At 44.0% G+C, this 15,141-nt stretch overlaps 1 protein-coding gene across 6 annotated transcripts in view; it reads left to right on the forward strand.

Annotated features, from left to right (window-relative positions):
* TP53BP1 (tumor protein p53 binding protein 1) overlaps window positions 1-15,141 on the forward strand; it is a 1,075,988-nt gene that overhangs the window by 172,394 nt on the left and 888,453 nt on the right. For 3 of the 6 annotated variants that reach the window (XM_086958203.1, XM_086958208.1, XM_086958202.1), the window contains exons 2-5: window positions 3,731-3,918; window positions 6,399-6,495; window positions 7,516-7,603; window positions 8,364-8,437. In XM_086958203.1, the coding sequence (XP_086814329.1) occupies window positions 3,739-3,918; window positions 6,399-6,495; window positions 7,516-7,603; window positions 8,364-8,437 (439 nt within the window). In that variant the 5' untranslated portion in view covers window positions 3,731-3,738. Of the gene's footprint in view, window positions 1-1,018; window positions 1,038-3,730; window positions 3,919-6,398; window positions 6,496-7,515; window positions 7,604-8,363; window positions 8,438-15,141 lie in introns of those variants that run through there. The other 3 variants (XM_086958207.1, XM_086958204.1, XM_086958206.1) reach the window with 2 other exon arrangements.

Genomic DNA, 15,141 nt, shown 5'->3' on the forward strand with positions numbered 1-15,141 from the left:
TAACTCACGCCCTCGCTATTCACTGCTAATTATCCCACATACTACATCACTCATCAAATCTTCGTTGACATAATTTATATCACTGCAACATGTGCAATGAAATTATTGAACAGACCAGGGCGCGTGTTAGTTTTATTTATTTATTTATTTATTTTAAAGGTTTTATATAGTGCTGGCTAGACCCGGAGGTATCAGAGCGCTTTACATGAGTATCAGACCATAGATTGCAGGTTACATTGTTACAAAGGTTACACGGTTATTAGAGCATGGCAACATAGTTACATGAAAGGTCGAGACAAACAAGAAGGACATATGTACGTATGGGAAAAAGCAGGCAAGGGGGAAGATTCAGGGGAGGGGGGAACAGGGGAAGTAGACAGAGAATGGAGGAGGGAAAGGGGAGGGGAGGGTGAGAGACACAGCATGGAAAGAGGAGGGGAGTGGGTAGGCAAGGGTGACGGGACACAAACCAGAAGACGAGTCAAAGCTGCGTCCAAAGTCCGGTAAACTGTGGTCCCAGGGGAAGTGGTATAATTTCTGCATCTCTGTTGCGAGAGGCTCCCTATACGCAGTGGACTCTCTCAAAGGGGTCTCTGAGACTCCAAGGCCTACATACTGGATCCTTCCCCAAAAAAGGGAGAGGGAGTGCTTGGGGAAGGGGTGCCATACCATACCTCAGCTGTGAGTGGCTCCCTTGGTATAAATATTGGATCTCTCCCCAACAAGGGGAGAAGGAGTGCTTAGTAACAGGGCACACAAGGACAGGGGAATAGGTGGTGTAGCCGGCAAGGGGAAAGATTCAGGGGAGAGGGGATAGTGGAAAAGGAAGTAGACAAAGAAAAAGAGAGAACGAAATGGGAACAAACAGCATCGGTTTGGGGGATAGACTGTTTTCTCTCTGTGGCCATGAGTTTGCCCCATCTCTAAGGTAAAATCTAGCACAGGACATGAAGCACACAGTTAGTAATTCGATTTTTTTTTTCCGATTCACAGAAGTTTATAGTACGCTGCACATCAGCTATCCAGATGTTAACAGAGTAAGTTCTAAGGGTGCAGAGGAAGATGCGCAGTTCGCCATGTTGTGTTCCCCTGTTGTCGGCATCTGTGAGTATTTGGCGGCTGTGATGGCAAAGTAGGAGGAAACTCTATTTTGCTGTTTTTTTGGCAGCATAGACCAGGCCTATATCAGTACCAGTCTCTCTGGTGTCCAGAGTCTTCCCGAATTCAGTGGTGTAGGGACCTAGCAACCTCATCACTTTTCCACATACCGAATGATTCTTTTAGTGAGGTGGAGTCGTTCTGGGGCCAGTCTCAGCATCCATCCTCCTGTTGTGCAGTATGGCTCTTCTCTCTTGTTGCCACATGTTAGATCTGGGGGTCTCTAGTTGGCAATGGTATTCACCTTTGTCCAAATAGGGACCCTTACTTCTAAGTCAGGATAAGGGGATTACACTCCTTAATATAACTTGTATTAGGAAATAAACTTAGTAACATAACCTGCAGTAGGGAATAAATCAAACCTAGACCACAGTAGAGAAATAAAACAGGTAAATCTTAGTAAGCATAAAAGCACATCTATAAGCATAAATCAAGGTGCATAAATCATACTACAAACATTACATTTCCTAGCACCTATATAATAATGACATTAGGGCCTTGCGCCTTACAAACCTAATAGTCCCCTGGGCCAACTGGCCATTTCCAAGGGGCTAAAATGCCCTCTGTCCACAAAGTCGGGGCGTGCTGCCAATGCAGCGACAGTCACGGGGCCTAAACGTTGCAGCTGGCACTAAGTGCTGCGCAGGAGTGCGTCCCACTCCTGGGTTCAAAAGCACATGTTCCCCTAAAAGAATGAACCCACGTTGTAGCTTCCTAGGCTCTGAAAGTAATGAATGCGAAGTCTTTAGAGCCATCTAGGCTCTAGGAATAATGGGAAGCCTTGGAGCCACCTAGGCTCTTGGAGCAAATACTGCACACATAGGAGCCCTCTAGGCTCTGGAAACAAATATGCGGAAAGTCTGAGCGGCCCGCTGCCATCCGGGGCCGCTCTGGAAAATGACACCACTATGGTGCCTAGGTAAGTAGCGGGGCACGGGCCCTTTAAACAGCATGCCAATACCGTTGGGGCAGCCCTCTGTTAAGTGGGGCTGCCCTGAAGAGGAGTACCGGCTATGTCTCCCGCCCTCACTCACCGACTCGGGCAGGCTCAGGGGCGGTCTTATGCAGCACGACGCGGGGCTCTCTCCTTCATCACAGGAGCCTGCGCTGCTATTGGTGGCCTCAGCCACTGCATCTCCACTCCACTTTTAATTGGATTCGAGGGACTCCTGCAAGACTCTCGAACCTAACAGTTCAGATATACAAATATTTTATAATTAATTTCTCAAACCTGTAGAACGGATTTACACCAAATGACAAAAAAGCACACTTCCTGGACAAAGATCTAGCTACCTACCAAATTTGAGGTAATTCTGTTAAGCAATTTTAGTGGTATTGCTTTCTAAAAAAGTCTATGGGAAATGAATGGAGCTTTTGTGTTCTGCAATTGCCCCCCCCCCCCTCTCAGTCCCCACTTGACAGAACACCTCGAAACATTCCATGAAGAAAGTAGTCGAGAGAGGACTTTTTGAGAAAGCATTTCCTATGAAAACACCGCCCTAACCATAGCTACCCAGTGGCAACTGCCACTAGAGAGAGAGAGAGAGAGATATCTCTCTCTCTCTCTCTGTCTCTCTGTCTCTCTGTCTCTCTCTCTCTCTGTCTCACACACCGCGTTATAAGGTCCCTAAATGTGGTGAAGGTGCTGCATAGTAATGGATATGTTGAAAGGGGACATAGAGCAGCTAGTTGTATGGTGAAGTGACTGCTGATAATTTAAATTTGTGTGACATATTTCAAGAACATAGATGTGTTCCAGTCAAAATGCAGTGAGCAGTAGACACTGCTTTAATGGGTGTTCGTAGGCTTACCGTCAGCTCAGTTTGTTCATTATTGTGGACTTTACCATGGCCCTGTTGTAAACAGAGCTGGGGTTGTCTATTCCCTTGGTCCATATTGAACATACGATCAAATAGTATGGTGTGGCACTAATGTACATGCTAGTTCTTATTGAAAGGATAGTTTTTGTGAAGGTTTCTTATCGGAGTATGGCTGATGTGCTGAAGATTGGCTATCTTGTCAGAATTATTGTGTCTGGCAGTTGTAGTATGCTGGGATTTTCATTCAGATGTGCATCTTTGAGCGGAGGCCCTGCATGGGGTGGTATTTTTGGATTTTTTAGGCAAAGCACAATGAGTAATGGTCGCCTGCATTCAGTGGGAAAAGCCAATGAAAAGAAGACGACCAACATAAAGTTGAGTGCCCTAAGTACTCCAAGCATTTTTACAGTACAAGATGGAGAGAGTAGGAGTCAATTTCCATGGGCCTCTAAATAGTTGATTTTCTGTAAATTTGTGATCTGTTAAGGACTATTTCTGTCTTTTTCAATGGCAAGAAGAACATTAGTATTACCATCATAAGTGTAGCCCTAGATGTGCATGTTTGAAGATGCCGAGTACAGCCTTGGTATACATGTTAGAGAGTAAAGTTTGTTTAGTGGAACCCTGTGAAACTCATTGGTACCATGTATTAAAAGTTAGGAATGTCAGTTATTATTTGAAAAAGTAAAACATTTGTCTACTGTTATTAGCCTCAATTGTCTTTTTATCATTGCCCTTTTTACATTTTCCAGAGCAGCGGATGGACCCAAATGGGAGTCAGCTGGACCCTGATTTTTCACAGCAGGAGACGCCGTGCCTTATTGTTGCAGACTCACAGCCAGAGTGCGTAGACAGTGAGATTGACCATGATCGTGCTCGCTTTGGACTTCTAGCAGGACACATTTCAACTCTGCAGGTCCCGGTGCCGAGTCAACCTCTGGTAAGATAAAATCGAATGTCCAGGCACATCAAATTGATAAGAAAGAGGTGGAAGAAATGTGTGTTTAATATGGAGACTCAAACTAGTAGACTGGCCTTTTGACATGACGAGTGTGAGTAACATCGCTACATCTTATCTTTGTGTAGTGCTTTGAGTGTTCTGATCGGAGGTCTATGAAGAGATAGGTGGTTGCTTTCATGTGTGAGCGGAAGGTTTAAGAAGATACATAACCATATAGCAAAGCAGTCCAGTTTTCATAATATACTATGATTTTTGCACATTTTGTGACCTTATTCTACAGTGATAGAGCGGGCAGGTCACCCGACTAGAAATTTACCATACTCACCTGGGCCCATAATTCAATTCACACATTTACTTAATCAGGTAACCTCCGTTCGACTATCAGTCTATTTTTACCTACTAGGTCCTATACCATTGAGTTACCAATCCTTGTCACTGGTACCAATAACCTATTGGATCAGGGAGTTAGTTTTAAAGGCAGATCAATAAACAAATAGCATTTGCACTCATAAAATAACCACAGACTCTGGAAGTTTTGAACTCTTTATCTAAATTTCATCAAAAGTCATGATCCAAAGATTGAAAGCAATGAGACTATCAATAATCAAAATCAGAAATAGTGTATAACTATGCAAAAGATATATTATGCCAATCATTTAGCCAGAAGAATAACGGGAAGGTAAGAACATGGAACATACTATTTAATTAAACAGACTCTGCGCAATTTTCTAAGGGTAGGAAAAGAAGGAACATGCTAAATAACACAGCTTTACGCAATTATCAAAGGGTGGGTAAAAAGAGGGAACATAATATGCAACGACAAAAACACATTTTTTGCATATAACTATAGGGAAGGTAAGAAATGGAACACACTATTAATCAAATAACCACGTTTAATTACTTTAAAGGGAGGGTGAAGAAAAGGGAACATTTATGCAATCATGACACGTTTTAAATTCGACTATAGAAGGGAAAGAAAGTGGAACATGCTATTTAACAGCAAAAACACGAGTTTATCACTTATCCAAGGGAGGGTAAGAAAAAAGGAACATATGCAAATAAAGCTTTAGCAATTAGGGAGGGTAAAGAAAAGGACGCAATTATACTTACAATTACCCACACAGATTTATATTTACCTAGAATGGTGTGAAGACCAACCCTGGCCTTGGGTCAGTTGAAAGGACAGAAGAACCCCAAAGGTTGCAGTGCCAGTAGGCCAGCCGGTGCAGATCAGAATCAGAACAGGAAAACCCAGATTTGGATGAGGACCGGACCGTCAAAGGTTAAGACCAGCACCCGCAGTTCAGTTGCAATGCCTGCGCTGCTCCCTCTCTGCAGCTAACAGTCAGAACCCTGATTGGGCTCTCGATTTCACCGACAAAGTGCTTCGCCAGCACTTCAGCTTCCCAGAACCCCAATTGGGTCAGCAAATCTTCTGACAGAGTGCTCCGCAGCCCTCTGTTCTTAATCACCTATTGAGTGCGTTGGGTCAGTGCTAGGTCAGCTATTCGTACAAGTCTGACAAAATTAACTAGCTAAGCTTACCCTAGTTATACTGTTTTTCAGGCAGTGTACCACCCCCCAATGTTGCAAGTGTAAAGATCCCCATTGTCGATTGGACAGAAAAGGAGGACAGGTCATCACACCACCTACATTTTAGACTTTTACCGTCTCTTATTCAAATTTCGTTCCCGCCCATCAATTTCAGGTTCTCATGAAGTTTTTATTCCACCCAACAATGGATGTTCTATTGACCAATACATTGTTTAAAATTGTATAAACTTGAGTTCATAGGTGCGCTTTCCCAGGAGCATCTTCTAGTCAGTCAGCTCCTTGGCTATAGTCCAAAGGTCACTGTTCCCGAGACTTGAGAATTTCGCACAGCCTCAGTTTCAACAAAGATGGAGTACAGCGGTACAAGCCAGGCCAGTTTTCAAAGTGTAACATGAAATGGAAAAGAAACAGTTTTAGAACACAGAATAAATGAATACACTGTATACCATGCATTTCTATACTATACCCATTACTTTATAATAAACTATAGCATTAGGATTAGGCAGAACGAACAGTTTAGCAAAAGCAGCAGTGCAAGCTTCTCGCATGTGAGAACACCGAGCAGCCATATTAGCACTAGTGCGCAGAAGCGACAGTTTCCCTCCAAAGCTGTGAGTACGTCATGTCACGTGAGTATGACAGACGCATGCGCAGTAGAAAATTCCACGTAGCAGCAGCCATATTAGATGCAAGCGAATTAAGGTTTAGTAAACACATAAGCAAGCTTCACTCGGACACCCGATGTCAATGTAAAAGGTGCAAAATTAGTAAAACAAACATGTTTGTTACATAGTTAACGTTATTCGAGGTTCATGAATACGAGCAAGTCGCTTCTCGTGCGAATCCTTGCTCCATCAGTGTGTTAGTTGAGTAAGATTAATTTAGCTTTCTTTTTTAATGTGCAGGAATTTTTGCCTGGTTTACACCACAAACGCCACTTCACGGAAAGTGGACAAAATGATCAAGATTTTGATGAGCCCTTCGATGACAGTCAGCCAACAGGTAAGGGAGATGTCCCTTCAGGTAGTGATTTGTTACGCTGGGTCTTTGAAGTAGAGAAAGATGTAATATGTATTGATATCATAACCCGAAGAAGTGTAATGCATTTTCTTAGTAGGTTTCATTTTAATTTTTGTATTTGTTTGAATTTTTTCGTATTAACCACATGGCTGCTGGGCGTTTTCCCCCCCTGTGCTGGAAAATGCCATTTTAGTGGCACCATGACGAGCTCAGCTCGTCATCAGCACACGACACCTTTTGGTGATGACGAGCTGAGCTAGTCATCAGCATCGAAAGGGTTAAATACTAAAGCCAAGTACTAATTACATTAATAAAACGTCACCTAATATTGACTATTAAAATTTATCATTACTGTGATTTATTTTGTTTATGATAGTACTCATAAGCACAAATTACTTTTTTAGATTTATTTTTCCCATTCTTCCTGCAACAAATATTCTTGAGACAGTCACCGATTAGTCTATTCAGCTTCTTGTAGTAGAGTTGAATAACCTCTTATGCTAAATGTTAGTAAATATTTGAATGAAAATGAAGACAAATGCTTGTTTCTGTAGACTGTTGTGTGTCAGTATATTAGACACACTACTCAAATAAGCACCACACTGTCCAGTTTGGTCTCTTACTGAAATGTAACATCCCTATTAACACCAAACGGTTGGAAATGTTGTTGATGTTCCCTGGAAGCACAGCTGCATACTCTCCCGCAGTTCTGGCCACTTTACAAAAATGTACCATTTCCGACGCTAAAGACACCCCCCCACCTGTATTTCCTCCTCTTTTTTTCATGGTAGTATCTAAGATAGCCACTGGCTCTTGTAAGCACCTACTTTCATGGGCATGAAGCAGCTCATTGGTTGCATGTAGTGCCACATAACACACTTTAACATTACTTAATATGAGGGAAGTTAAAAAATCTCAGTTATTTTATGTAGCTCAATTTATGATTTGTACATGTTTCCCAAAAATATCTGCTAACTGATATTTTGCATTTCCTGTCATCAGACCTCATGGAAACTTCTCCACCATCAGACACTTTTGGGGTGCTCAGCCAAGTGATTGACCGGCTACCATGCCCCGTAAAAAGAAACAGGTACAGTTCATTTAGATTAGTAAAAGTAGAAGAGCATTATCTTACACTTGGGAAATTATTGCCTATATTGTTTCTGATCTAGGATATGGTACTTTAAGTAAGAATATTTTGATAACTTACAATTGTCGTTTTCTCCTATTTAATTCCTGTAGATAAATTCTTTATTTTTTCAAACTCTGCTGCAAAAATAAATGTTTTCACCCGAATCGAGAGAAGTTATTTTTCCACTTTCAATGGAAATTTCACAAAATAAAAAATAAGTTGAAGGCCTGACTATTTTCCTTTTCAAGAGTGCCAGAAAAGGTGTTTTGATTCTGTCAGTGAGGGTCAAATAATGAATTGCAAGAACAGAAAACCAAAGGAGCATAGGTGGTCTTTGCATGTGCTACCATTCCTGTGCAACTAAAAAGGAGGTGCCTTCTCAGTGCTGTCAATGCCAGGCTGTGGAGACTGACGCACTGTTGTATTTTGTACTCTTCCCCAGCCCAGCCATAATTGCATCGGGCTATCTCCTTTCTGCCCAATATACGTCACCCTGATAGCTGAGGCAAAAGTGCCAGAGATCTGTATGATATATCGAATGGTGGAATTCCTGCCTACTTTCTGTGAGCTTCCCTTTAATGCACCAAAATGAACACTTAGTTACCCTGTAATCTATTGTGGTCTGTTAGAAATGAGGTGACTTTTACCCTGATCATTGCTGTTAAATACCATAGAATCTGTTTGTTTCATAACCAGTCTGTTTGAACTCTTCCCTTAGTGTACCCGAAGATGATTTTGAGAAAGGATCAAATGATGCTGACAAAAGCAATCCTCAGTCACTGCCTGCTGAAGGTAATGCCCTATGTGTTTAGTAACTTAAGAATACTAGTTTTATTTTTGTTGTTTTAGGGATGCCAAGAGGCCTTCAAGGTGAAGGATTTTATGAATTCTAGAAATTACAAAGACATGAATGTTTGAGATCCAGAGCGCATGTACCAGTGTGCACTGGATACTTCTCTTTTTTAACTAATGATAAGCTTTTTGTTGTGGCTGACTTGATTCTTCATTATTAGAATCTTACAGTCCTATAATTGCATATCCCACCAACTTCTTTAAGGTTTTTCACTCTATCCTGAAGACATGTAAAAGCTTATGGACCCTGCATTGCACTGTAACGACTTCACAATACATTTACATACACAGTTGCATTCCCAGTGGCACATATACATTGCTGTTAGAAACCAGTATGTGCAGCAGTGGTTTTAGGAGGAGAGGCTTTGGAAGTCTCTTGTTTTTTAAGACCTGGGGTGAGTTCTTAAATGTGGTTGATGGTATGGTGCTTCTGTGGAGAATGACAATCATTTTCGTTTGAGATCACAACTTTATAGTCTTTTAGTGAATAGAAAATAACAGCCATGTTTAGCAGGTCTAGTCAAGCAGTTGCTGTTAAGATTCTGATGAGCATTTTTAACTTCATGCTTTCTTAAACAGCAGTCTGTGGAAAGCACAGATAGGGGATTCAGGTGGCCATGCCAGAGCGTTTTGAAGCAATGTAGAACTTCCTCCTCTTATTTTCAATGATTTGCAGTTTCCTAAGTTGTCTTTTTACTAGGCTCAAGTATTTAGTGTTCAAGTCCATTAGTGAAGATTAAGGCATGTTAGGGGGTCTCACGATCATGTCAATCTTGGTGCTTCAGCTGGGTTAGTTCAAATCCCTATGAATGTTTCTGAAGACGATGGTAGCTAACAATTTGACTTTCTTGATCACAGTATTTGAAAACAATATGCTCGAGGCATGTGGGCTGCTGAATTCATATCTGTGCATAGATCGCCGCCTAGTGTTTGGTCCGGATGATTGCACTTTGTTGTCTTGGAAGAGTCTTCGAAGTATCACGAGATAGGTGACTCCTCCCCTGGACTACAGTGCGCATGGGCATCTTTTCCATCCTCAGATTGTTTTTTTCCGCCATTGGGTTCGGATGCTAACTCCTATACTCCAACTTCGCAATCGAAAACAAAACTTTTCTAAAGGCCAAAAGGCCTTCGACTTCGACGGTATTGTTCTCGTTCGGTACCTCTCTACTCGATCCAACCTTCCATCTCGAATCGGTCGTCGACGCGGGCCGTTGGGCCTTTTCGACGCCATGTGAGCCGACCGTCGATGGAAAGAAGCCAGTTTTAAAGGTGCCCACAATGCCACTCCAAGTTCCCACATACTGATAAACACTCAGTATGTAACAAGGGCCTTTCCCCAGACCATAGGGAAGAAACCTGCCCAGCCTGCGCCCAGTTTCGATCCAAGAAAACTATACGAAACCGACGGGCCGCTAGGCAAGAAATGCAGCGACAGGCACCGGAACCGGACAACATCTTTGATGACCAGGATCTCCAGGAAGCTCCAGACTCTGACCTAGAAATCGACACCGTCGAGGACTACTCTGACTCCGATGACGAAATCCCACCAGGGCAAATCGTGATTACCATGCCCCCGACACCAATTAGCCCGTTACCAAAGGCTCCGGTCGAGGCATCACCAAAAGGCCTAAGCCAAGATCATAAAAAGTTTCGCCAGCCCCGCCATCCTGCTCGGCTCCGAAATCGAAACCTTCAGAGACCCCAGGGCCCAGTACCATCGTCCCGAAGAAGGTACCAGAGCCAAAGAAGGTCGTCGACCCGAAGGGTGTCGATCCCAAAAAGGCCGTACAGCCAAAGAGCGTCGAGCCAAAGAAGACTGTCGACCCCAAAAAGGCCGTTCAGCCAAAAACTGTCGACCCCAAAAAAGTAGTCGAACCGAACAAAGGCACACAGACCAAGGGCGCCGAACCAAAGAAGGTCACCGACCCGAACAAGCCTACTGTTCCGAAATCCGTCGACCCGGCACATGGGGCCGTACTGAAGCCCGTTGCAAGGCCGGAAAAACCTGTCGACCGAAAGATAACTGCTCCAAAGACACCAGTCGATCCAAAAAAGAACATCGACTTAGAAAAACACACTCATCCAAAGAAGCCTACGGAGCACAAAAAACTTGTCGAACCGAAAGTTCCGGTCGACCCGAAGACACTCGTCGACCCGAAAAAAGGGCCCGAGCTGAAAAAGTCCAACAAAACACCAAAAGTCGTCGAAAAACCAGGTGTTACCGACCCAAAAAAGTCTAACACTCAACCCAGGACTGTAGAGGAAGAACTATTCCACCCAGATCCATCAGACGACCAGGCAAAGATATATATTAATCCAGAGACTGGTAAAGTTACCATCCTGCATAGGAAAAAGAGGCCTTTGGACTTTGAAACTCATTCCCCTATTCCATTTTAGAAAAAGGACTTTGAGACTTCTCCCTTTGGACCCTTTGGACCGTTCATCCCTTTTCAACCTATCATGCCTTCTACACTTTTTGCTCCTTACTCTCCTTCTCACCAAGGGGACAATAAGGGGAACACAGGGGATGAACCACAGCCTCTATATGATTTCCCACAGGATCCTGAACCACAAGAGGAACCTTGGGATGAGTCAACAGACCCTTACAACACCCATCCCATCCCTGATGTACCCACTTATCATACTGAGCCGTCACCTACTGATGACACCGTAGTCTTCAATCAACTCATAGACAGGGCAGCACAATTCCACAATGTGGACATGCATAATTACCCTGTGGAAGAAGACTTCTTATTTGACACATTCCCTACTGTAGAAAAAAGTGTCAGAACACTTCCCATGTTAAAGGGAGTTCTAAAACACGCACCTGACATATTTAAGGAAACAGCCAGGGCATGGGTAATCAATCCCAGAATAGAAAAAAGTATAGGGCAGCTCGTACAGACCCTACTTACATCAAAGTGCAGTTGCCACTAGACTCGTTGGTGGTGGCTAACGCACGTAAAAGAGCCAACTCCTAGACAGCAGGGGAAGCACCTCCCCCTGACAAAGAGTCACAAATACTAGAGGCATCAGGCAAAAGGGTAGCAGCACAAGCCTCCAACTCATGGAGGATTGCTAATACACAAGCCCTACTGGCTCGTTACGATAGGGCGCACTATGATCAGCTAGAAAGCCTAATGCAACACCTACCTGAGCCTTTTAAAACACAAGCTGATGATCTTATACAGGAGGGAAAATTCATATCAAACGCCTCCATCAAATGTGCGCTTGACGCAGCAGACACCGCAGCTAGGTCAATTAACACTAGCGTCTTACTACGCAGACATGCATGGCTGCGTATTTCCAGTTTTAAGAATGAGGTGCAGTCCACCATTCTTAACCAACCTGTCAATCAGGACTTTCTATTTGGCCCTGCTGTCGACACCATTTTGGAAAAAATGAAAAAAGACACAGAAACCGCAAAATCAATGGGTACATTGCAATTTCTGCAACATAGGGGCTCCTTTCGACGCTCCTCATACAGAGCAAATACACGAGGAAATACCTCGCAAACATCTGCCTCATACAAAAGTAACACACAAGGTTCCTTCAACAAGAACACAACCAGAGGAGTTTACAGAGGTAACAATAATAAGGGAAGAGGACGTGGAGGCAATAACACCAGAGCCTCCACTGCCACAAAACAGTGACTTCATTACGCTACCTGTGGAGAAGTGTGGCTCACTGGTTAGAGCAGGCAGACCTGGAAGCAGAGGTCAGCCCGGGACCAGGGTTCAATTCCCGGCTCGGCGGGTCTTGAGTCCTAAAAAAAAATGTCCATGGACTCTACAATTCTCGCTCCGGTGCCTACTCCATTCATGGGTTCACACTCTGCGACTCTGGGCAATAGCTTGCTTAATCTCCACAACGGCCCCTGGGGCGGGATGCCTGGCTTTCACCTTGCGGATACCCTGCCGGAGTTATCTCACAGGGGAATACCAGAACGGGTTCCCTAAGCAAGCGCTTAGAAACGAGTGGTGATTTGCACCATATAAATTCCTGTACATTTACATTTACATTACCTCCAGACCACTTAACACCGGTCGGAGGCAACTACAACAGTTCCTACCTGTCTGGCACGCAATTACCACGGACATGTGGGTGAGAGAAATGATCCAGTCTGGTTATTGCCTAGAACTGACTTCTACACCACCAAACATACCACCCAGACATCATCCTATGTCCACGGAACACATCACCCTGCTACAACAAGAGGTGAAATGCATGCTGGAAAAGGAGGCCATAGAGCAAGTCCCTTTCCACCAACAAGGGACAGGAGTATACTCCCTATACTTCCTTATTCCAAAGAAGGACGGTTCCCTCAGACCAATATTGGACCTCAGACCCCTAAATCAATATATACTATCGGAGCACTTCCATATGATCACACTACAACAAGTGCTCCCGTTCCTACAGCAAGGAGATTTCCTAGCAACACTGGACCTCAAAGATGCATATTTTCACATACCCATCCATCCAGCCCACAGAAAATACCTCAGGTTCACAATAGAAGGTCAACACTACCAATTCAAGGTTTTGCCCTTCGGGGTTACCACGGCTCCAAGAGTGTTTACAAAATGCTTAGCGACAGTGCAAGCACATCTCAGGAGGCAACACGTCCATGTGTACCCGTACCTGGACGATTGGCTAATACAAGCGAAATCGTACCAAGAGTGTGCAGCGCACACGTCCCAAACAATTCAGTTGCTACACAGCCTAGGCTTTTCAATCAACTACACAAAATCGCATCTGCAACCATCTCACGTACAACAATACCTGCGAGCCACTATAAACACCTCAGTGGCGAAGGCATATCCAAACTCAGCAAGGATAGCCAGTATGCAGATACTCATTCGCAAATTCCTGCCACAACACTCTCTGCCAGCTCGAGTCTTTATGCAGCTCATAGGCATGATGGCTTCCTGCATATTCATTGTCTCCCATGCCAGACTTCAAATGTGCCCATTTCAAGAATGCCTAGCACGGCAATGGAACCAGGAAAAGACCTAGTGTTGGTAGACAGTCGCGCTCACAACTCTCTGCAGTGGTGGAACCCACAAAACCTTTCCAAGGGGCGACTGTTGCAAGAGCCGGTTCCACAACTAGTACTAACAGCGGACGCATCACTGACAGGCTGGGGAGCCCATCTCCTTCAATACACAGTACAAGGGCTCTGGACAACCAAACAGAAAAAGCTGCATTTCAACCAATTAGAATTGCTAGCCATATTTCTAGCCCTAAAAGCATTTCAAAAATACTTGTACAACAAGACGGTGTTGATCCGGACGGACAACATGACCGCAATGTACTATATCCAGAAACAGGGAGGAACCCACTCTCCACAGCTGTCCCATCTGGCACAAAGCATATGGAAGTGGGCAATTCCCAAAAACATTCTTCTCCTAGCAGAACACCTTCCAGGGAAGGACAATCATATTGCCTACCTGCTCAGCAGGCACAGCCAACAACTACACGAATGCGAGATTCACCCCCAAGTTCTCAACCTATTCTTCAAAGAGTGGGGTCACCCAGAAATAGACCTGTTTGCCACAAGAGAAAACTCTAAATGCCAGTACTTTGCCATCAGATTCCCACATCCGTTGTCACAGGGCAATGCGATATGGATGAACTGGTCAGGCAGATTTGCGTACGCTTTTCCCCCGGCACCGCTGATCCTGCTGGTGGCACGCAATCTGCGGCAACACTCACTCACGCTGATCCTAGTTGCTCCCACATGGGCGAGACAACCGTGGTACACCACGTTCCTAGAACTTTCAGTAGTTCCTCATCAAAGACTGTGCCTTGCACCCCATCTTCTAACTCAGAACCATGGAGAAATCAGGCACCCAGATCTCAATCAGATGAACCTAGCGATCTAGCTCCTGAGGTCTTGGAGTTTGGATACCTTAACTTGCCCCCAGATTGCATGAACATCATTAGGGAGGCAAGACGACCAACCACACTAGCGTGCTATGCAGCTAAATGGAAGAGATTTGTTATTTACTGCAACAATAACCAAATCAACCCTTTAGACGCTTCCATACAAAACATTATGTTACCTGCTGCGTCTTCAAAGATGTAACTTAGCATACTCTTCTATACAACTACACCTCACTGCTATAGCAGCATAACTTCAAAACAGGCAACACCTTTCACTGTTTAGGGTACCAGCAATCAAAGCCTTCATGGAGGGTTTAAAAAGGGTGATCCCTCCAAGACAACCCCCTTCCCCAGTCTGGAATCTAAATATAGTACTAACCAGACTTATGGGCCCTCCTTTCGAACCTCTACACGCATGCGAACTACAATTCTTAACGTGGAAGGTTGCCTTCTTGGTTGCCATTACCTCACTCAGAAGAGTGAGCGAATTACAAGCACTAACAATTCAAGAACCTTTCATGCAGGTACATGCCAACAGGGTGGTTCTTAGAACCAACCCTAAGTTCATGCCTAAGGTTGTATCCAATTTCCATATCAACCAATCAATAGAACTGCCGGTCTTCTTTCAAAACCCACAGTCAGTAGCTGAAAGGGCCCTACACACATTAGATGTAAAAAGAGCTCTACTTTATTATGTGGACAGGACTAAATCATTTAGGAAAACAAAACAACTATTTGTTGCTTTTGCACCACAACAC

Source organism: Lissotriton vulgaris, chromosome 2_1 (assembly GCF_964263255.1).
Source record: "Lissotriton vulgaris chromosome 2_1, aLisVul1.2, whole genome shotgun sequence".
Classification (NCBI taxonomy): domain Eukaryota; kingdom Metazoa; phylum Chordata; class Amphibia; order Caudata; family Salamandridae; genus Lissotriton; species Lissotriton vulgaris.